The sequence below is a fragment of the Labeo rohita genome, chromosome 6, assembly GCF_022985175.1.
Source record: "Labeo rohita strain BAU-BD-2019 chromosome 6, IGBB_LRoh.1.0, whole genome shotgun sequence".
Classification (NCBI taxonomy): Eukaryota; Metazoa; Chordata; class Actinopteri; order Cypriniformes; family Cyprinidae; genus Labeo; species Labeo rohita.
Window position 1 is genome coordinate 12,127,898 of NC_066874.1, and position 7,586 is coordinate 12,135,483.

General features: G+C 37.6%; 1 protein-coding gene across 1 annotated transcript; it reads right to left on the reverse strand.

Annotated features, from left to right (window-relative positions):
- Positions 1–26: 26 nt before the first annotated feature.
- nprl2 (NPR2 like, GATOR1 complex subunit) lies at positions 27–5,211 on the reverse strand. The gene is made up of 11 exons (XM_051112403.1): positions 5,055–5,211; positions 4,767–4,858; positions 3,971–4,139; positions 3,777–3,885; positions 3,549–3,685; positions 2,844–2,941; positions 1,376–1,412; positions 1,205–1,298; positions 995–1,109; positions 599–741; positions 27–501 (listed from the first exon to the last, which is right to left on the reverse strand). Exons 1-11 carry the CDS (start codon positions 5,130–5,132, stop codon positions 434–436), a joined length of 1,140 nt encoding a protein of 379 aa, XP_050968360.1. The 5' UTR covers positions 5,133–5,211; the 3' UTR covers positions 27–433.
- Between the last annotated feature and the right edge of the window lie 2,375 nt (positions 5,212–7,586).

The window sequence follows — 7,586 nt, forward strand, 5'->3', positions numbered from 1 at the left end:
ACATGATCAGAAAAAACAAAAACTACTGAATTTCAAAAAATTTATTTGTTCATTCAAAGCCTAATATAACAGTAAATGCACAAGGTACTGGATCAACAGGGTCTTGTTACCTTTTTCCAGTTTGTTTTTCTCAGTAAGAAAAATGAAATGGTTTTAACTTACCATAGAATTAGACCACACTAAACCCTGTCATATAATAAGCTATGAATTTAAAAACCAGAGACCAGTTTTCATGTAGAAACATGAATCATTTTTACATTTATTCATTTTAAGTGATTGCAATAGTTTCACAACTTTTCTGTTCATATTTTAACCTATAATTGTTTCAAATATATATTAAGGGCAGTTAAAAGCCAGCGAACGCAAAGGCATCAGGACCAGATCTGTTTGTCTTAAGTTACAAATGAGTAGTTATAATTATGTCTCTGCAACATTATTTCCAACAAACAACAATGTTGGGGTCATTCTCCAAGCGCTCATCCAACTCCTTATAACTCATTCCTGAAAACACAGATGAGGAATAATGTCACTTTCATTAAAATGGTTAAAATGAAAGAATATTCTTGTGAAAAATATACATGATATATATAATACTTGCCAGTTTTGCAACAGATTTCATCATAACTATGGCAGCCAGTATAAAGTCTAGGTGGACGACTCCTCTCATCTCTAACAACCTTGACAGGATACTTCTGTAGGCGCCGAATCAAACCTTTCATCAAGCCGAACTGAATCAACTTTCTAAAGCAACACAAAGGATAAAAGTAAAATAATTATTTTATATAGAATATTTATTTTCTTACAGATCACACTAGTACTTAGCCGATAGCCAAATAAGCCAACAAGCCGCAAACATTCTTTTTAATGTAAAATATTTACAGTATTGTTCTTCTGAATTTTAAACACACACACAAACAAACAACTGACATGCCTTACTTATGGAATAATTGTAGGGATTTAAGTGTGAACAACAATCAAGTTCAAATGGTCTTGCCTTTCATCCACTCTCTGTAGCTGGTGAGAATAACGGGAACAGAGGTCACGTACAGTTGTACCTGGGGTCAAACCACAGTACAACTGGAACACATCCCTGAGATTTGTCCTTTGGCCTGGTAACATACAGTAAAATGTATTTGTGTCTACTCACACTCATTTTCACATTGCAGAAAACAAAATTTATTTGGAAGTGCCGAACTTTGCTCACCTAGCTTACTGACGTAATGTATACACTCGTCCTGAAGACACTTCTTATCTATTAAGTTTTGGACTTTAGGTGTTGTGCAGTAAACATTTGAGTACTGTAGAATATAAAAACCAAAAACAATTAAAAAGATATCTATCACACAATTCTGAACCAACTACAACAACAACTTACTTGGAATATGGACACCAAAGTTACCACTTCATAATACCTGTGAAACATAATACCATTGTTCAGTCCATGTTTTGTCACACTTTTCTGCTATTACATGTATTAAATGTGTACGTTCTGCATCACTGTAACTATTGTAATTATCCATTTATGGTTTTAGAGCATTTCATTATTTAAATTTTAATAAGGTGCTAGATTGTGATGCACTTATAGTATCTCTACATTTTGTCAACAATCAAAAGCTTTAGACCTTATGTCAGAAGCAGGAGGTATATCAAAATTACAATAACACAACTGTACCACGTTATTTTTTATTTCTAGCCATTTGCATGCTATTGTCTTGACTGTGCTTTAGAAATTTAAAAAGGTATCAGACACACACAAACTCTTAAAAACATTCAATAATCTCCTTTGTCCTCCTCCGCCAACCTTCCACCACCTCTTTAACTGCTGATGATTTTGCTAATTACTTCACTAACAAAACCACATCTATTAGCAGTCAGTTCTTGGCTTCACTCACCAAGGAACTCACAGAAAGCATTCACACAGCTGACCATCTTCTCTCCTCTTACAGAAGGTAAAGTCTATAAACGTTTTGCAAAGTCTTACCCAGAACATAACCTGCACCAGTGAAGTTTGGCCATGGAGCACAAGTTACTATGGCAATGAACACTGTTAAACTAAGACCCAGGCACAAACTAAACAGAAACTTATCTGGCTAACCAGCTAAACTGGCTTTGTAGTACAGACTTTCTACATGAACCCAGGTTGTAAACAGTTCATCTGTGCATTTGTTTCATTCTTTTAAAAATTTTTGACCTTGTAACGTTCAATCAAAATGTTCAAACCTCCAGTGAAAATGACAGACTTCTCACTGATAATGAACGCAGGATTTCTCCAACTACTTAGTCCACTATGCACATTTATCTGCCACCGCTTTTGAGTGCAAAGCCCACATCTCAAAATACAGTCAAAAAACAATGCATAGAACCAAGTCATTGCCCTACATTTTTTCTTCTTTAATAATCTATTACAGGGGTGGCGAACGTCGGTCCTGGAGAGCCGCAGCCCCGCATAGTTTTGCTTCAACCCTAATCAAACGCACCTGAACAAGCTAATCAAGGTCTGAAGGGTTACTAGAAAGCAAGGGGCAGGTGAGTTTTAATTAGGGTTGGAGCTGAACTCTGCAGGGCTGCGGCTCTCCAGGACTGGAGTTCGCCACCCCTGATCTATTACAATCACATGTATGTCACAATAAATAAGATAAGATCTGTTTCCATTTTATGGTGGTTTTAAATACTTTGTTTATGTAGTATTATACATTTTTCAGAAAAAAACTGGGTGCTGAAGCAAAGCCAGTTGAAAACCAATCCAGTAGTAGGGTTAAACTATTTTTTAACGCAGAATATTCTTTAAAATAAATCATTGAGATTAATGCAGCTGCTCAAAATAGCAATAAAATCATACTTACAATAAATTTTGAACAGCAATCCGCACCAAATTAAGCTCAACATCGGCCTCAGCTGAGATCTTTTGAATGTGTCGATACCCATCTACAAAGGGTAAGATCTGGAAAAAAAAGTCATCAAAATATTCATGAAAATTACTGGTAACATAAAGGATGTTTGAAGGCAGTATATCAAATAAAATCATGTTATACCTGTTTCACACTACAAGCATGAGTGGCACATCAAAGCAACATCAGCAAAAATAATGGTTAACAGAAGATGATAATAAGCTTACTAACTTAACTGTTATGAAATCGTATTTACATGCAAATAAGAACAACATTTTCTGCTAAATTCTTTACAATTAGAGTGTTATAAACAGTTCAGCTCATCTCATCTCAAGAATTTTGTAATTCTTTGTGTCAATTTACATTAATTTATTTCAGCAGTGTGCTCTAACTGAATGTGAGCAGCACTGCAAAAAATATATTGTAGGCCAAAACACCTGCTACAGTGCTGCTAATGCAGTGCTCCTGCTTCTAATGCTAAATCTCTTGTTTGCTGGGTGTCAAAACAAAACCAAACACAAACATGCTGCTTATGCACAACTGATGCTTACAATGTGAATCAGGACTTTTTTTTATTTTTATTTTTAATCTGATAATAAAAGATAAATAAAATCAATTTAGAACAGTTAAAGTAAATGGTGGGAAACATATTTTGTAGACCTGCTGTGTGGTGAGATCCCACTGTGACTTTATAAAGTGGTCCTTATTCTTGGTAAATACTGGTACATCATACTCCTGAACCACCAGAGGATCTTTCCTTTGTTCAATTAGCTTCAAGTGGATGGTGTTAGAGTCATCTGTCATTAAAAAGAGAGAGAAAAGGTGATTATAAAAACAAAGACATCCACTGATGGGGGAAACAGAGAAACAGAAAATACATATATTAACCAATAGGTAGAGTGCAGGCTCCTGTAACATTAAGTTCCTCCAGAAGTGTGGACAGGATAGGCAACAGCTTCTGTTTACTCTCCTCATTTGAAATGAATCCACTCTCAAGCTAATTAAAGAAATTCAATGAAACAGTTAATAAGTGCCCATTTTTGAGGTACCATAACATAAATATTTATTAAATGAACTTTCACCTCCAGAGTTGTGAGGTAGACAGACAGTTTTTTGACGATAGGTTCTAAAGCACATGTTTTTGTCCTGGCATCACAGACCAAACCCAAATTGAAGAGCAAGGCATTCCGGCTGTACTTCTTATGCTCAATGCACACTGGACAGCCTATTAGTTTCTTCTCCATGGCAGTCCTTAATCAGTAACACAGATAAAACACAACATTATTATTATTATTATTATTAATAATAATAATAATAACTCTAAAGGTCTATTCACTCTAAACTGTGACAATCACAGATGCAAACAGATTAAATAATCCAGGAAAAAAACAACAACGCTACAGTGGGTGCAGCTAAAGGCATTTAAGCATTTAAAATTCACTTGTCAGTCAAATTCATACCCGAAACACTGAAATCTATGTAACTGTTTTTATATCAGTCCAAATCAAAGAACCAAATCTCACAACAACAGTATCAGAATTTGCTTTGTTGGACTATAGTTGTACTAACTTTGGATTACTGCATTTCAATGTGCTTTGACAATATCGCTTTGCTTTGACATTAAGATCTATATACATACACAGGTATGTATGTATATAGATCTTAATGTCAAAGCAAAGCGACATTGTCAAAGCACATTGAAATGTATGTATGTATGTATTGTAAACCGTCAGTATAGTTGTACGTGTGTGTGTGCATACATACCAAGAAGTATTATTGAACGCACATGTATAAGCGTATAGTCTATATACATATAATGCAAATGCAAATACAATTTGGACAATGCAGCAATGAAATTAGGTAAAGTTCAGTACATACACTGTTATGAGCTTGTTCTGCAGTTCAGGTTTGGTGATGATGTACACCTGCACAGTATCAAAGAGTTCCCTCGAAATATATTCTTCAGGAACCTGAAAAAAAATCATGACGAATATAACTAACGTCACATGTATATAATTGTGTTCTCATATGCCTATTACCATACAAACATTAGCTTGCATGCATCCCTAACGGAGTTTTCTTACCAATACCAATATATAGCCTCGGTCAAACATACAGCATTTATTCTCTTTCGCTCACTAAATATATATGCTTCTATGACGTTACCTGATATGTGATCTTTGGTCCTAAAGTTGGATGAAATTCACTAAAAAATATACAATCTATTCGTCTGTATGTACCCATGTTAAGCACTGAACTCGTTAATGTTGTTCTAAAGAGTTCTTCTTCAGTGGTGCTTCTCCTTCTTCTTCTCCTTTTTTAACGGCGGTTGGCGTCCAGCTTATTGGTGCATTTACCGCGACCTTCTGCTCCGGAGTGCAAGTACGAGTGTGCCTAACACATACATACATGGATACACATACGTACATATAGAGAGGAGGAACATTTAGTACATTTACTTGAGTACTGTACTTAAGTACGATTTCTAAAGTATCTCTACCTGAGGAAAACGTATGACTAACATATGACTAACTCGAAGTAGAAAGTCATTACTATGCGAAGCCTGAAAGTCAGTGAGTGATGTTTTTTTTTCAAAAATGATTTTTTTTTGACAGCCTATCAGTAATCACTCTTGAAGTGATTTCCCAGCATTTTTTGAACACTGACCAGTTGCAAATGTTATATTTATTTAGAACAATTCAATAGTAAGTTAATATTGTGGTATATATTAGACCGAATATTGTGTGATTTAGCTAAATTGTGGAAACAAAAGCAGCAATTTTTACAACAATTTCACTGTTCACTCAGTTCAAAAATCTGGATGAATGGCTACACGTAGATGTGTGAACACACTGCCAGAGCTGTGTCAACTCTCTTGTTTCATTTCTATAAGCTTTTAACATTCTAAAAGCTCTTTATAACGAAAATACTACATTCTTAAAAATAAAGGTTCTTATTGGTTGGCATCGATGGTTCCATGAAGAGCCTTGAACATCATTGAAACCTTTTAAATGCAGAAAAGGTTCTTCATAGTCAAAAAAGGTTCTTTAGATTTTATTTATTTTTTATAAAACAGATAGTTCCAGTCTTTGATTTTGAAAACATACACCTACAAACATACACCTTTGTTTACGCCTGTGTGTTGGCCGGCAACCACTTTGTTGCAATCACAACTGTTTCTGAGGAACTACATTGTTTGGCTGAAATATAATGTTTTTATTAATATCATCATACTTTATTTGCTCTGTTTTATTTTGTGAAACCTTACTACGTAAATGGAATAACCATTTTATAAAAGCAACGTCTACAGTGAATTTATAACAGCTAAGGGTGTTTAACGTTGTTAGCTTTAATGTCTTGCCTTACGTATCACTGTTTGTTTGGAGATCGACCCTGCCTATCTGACTACGTTGTGTTCAATAAAGCTCGCACTTGGATCTATCAATGCTGTTGAGTCCTGTTACAGAATATTTCGCCACCCAAAGATCCAGCAGCTTTCTGAATATAGACCAACCATGGATCCTGCATCACGCCTCTTCCGCCTCCGCCAAGGTAATCAGCCTATTGAGGATTATGTCACTGATTTTTGTAAGCTGTGCTATTTGGTGACTTTTAATGATGTGGCACTTAAGGACATTTTTCACCATGGATTAAATGAAAACATTTGTTCCTACCTACCTGGAGGAAAAATTTACTGGTCTCTGGAACAATATATTGATTATGCTCTGCTGTTAAGTGGATCCTCGTTTACTGTCGGGATTGCGGATGAGGAGCCCTGCAATCCTACAGTACCCATCACACCAGAGCATTATCACACCCCAACCTTCATGTCTGGAATTGTTAGCATCATGTCTGAGAACTCCGCTCCAGGGCCTGCTCACGCCATGCCTGCCGTTCTACGGCCTTCACTCGTCACATCCACCAAGCCACAGCCTGCACTCGTCACGTCCGCCAAGCCACAGCCAGTGTCTGCACTTGTCATGGCTGCCCTCCCAGAGTTTGCACCTGTCATGGCCGCCCTCCCAGAGCCAGTTCACAAGATGGCCGCCCTCCCAGAGCCATCTCACAAGATGGCCGCCCCATCTTAGTCCGCAGCCAAGATGGCTGCCACGCCTAATCCTCATCATGCCAAGGTCATCTCATCAAAATCTTGTTCCGTCATGTCTGCCATACCCCAAGCAAGTCATTTGATGGCTGATCCTCTGGTGTCAAGTCAAGTCAGGGCTGCACTGTCCATGCCAAGTCAAGTTACTGCTGTTGTTCCCGAGTCAAGTCAAGCCACAGCTGATCTTCATGAGCCAAGTCAAGTTACTGCTGTTGTTCCCGAGTCAAGTCAAGCCACAGCTGGTCTTCATGAGCCAAGTCAAGTCACAGCTGATCTTCACGAGCCGAGTCAAGTCACAGCTGGTCTTCATGAGCCAAGTCAAGTCACAGCTGATCTTCACGAGTTGAGTCCAGTCAAGTCAAGTCACGGCAGACCTCCCTGAGTCAAGTCACGGCAGACCTCCCTGAGTCAAGTCAAGTCACGGCAGACCTCCCTGAGTCAAGTCAGATCACGACAGACCTTCCTGAGTCAAGTCAAGAGACAGCTGCACTCCTAAAAGAGCCTCTTCACGACATGGCTGCTATCATAGGGCCTTGCCAAGCCACGGCCGTCATGCCAGAGCCTCGCCAGGTCCCGTCTGACCTTCCAAAGCC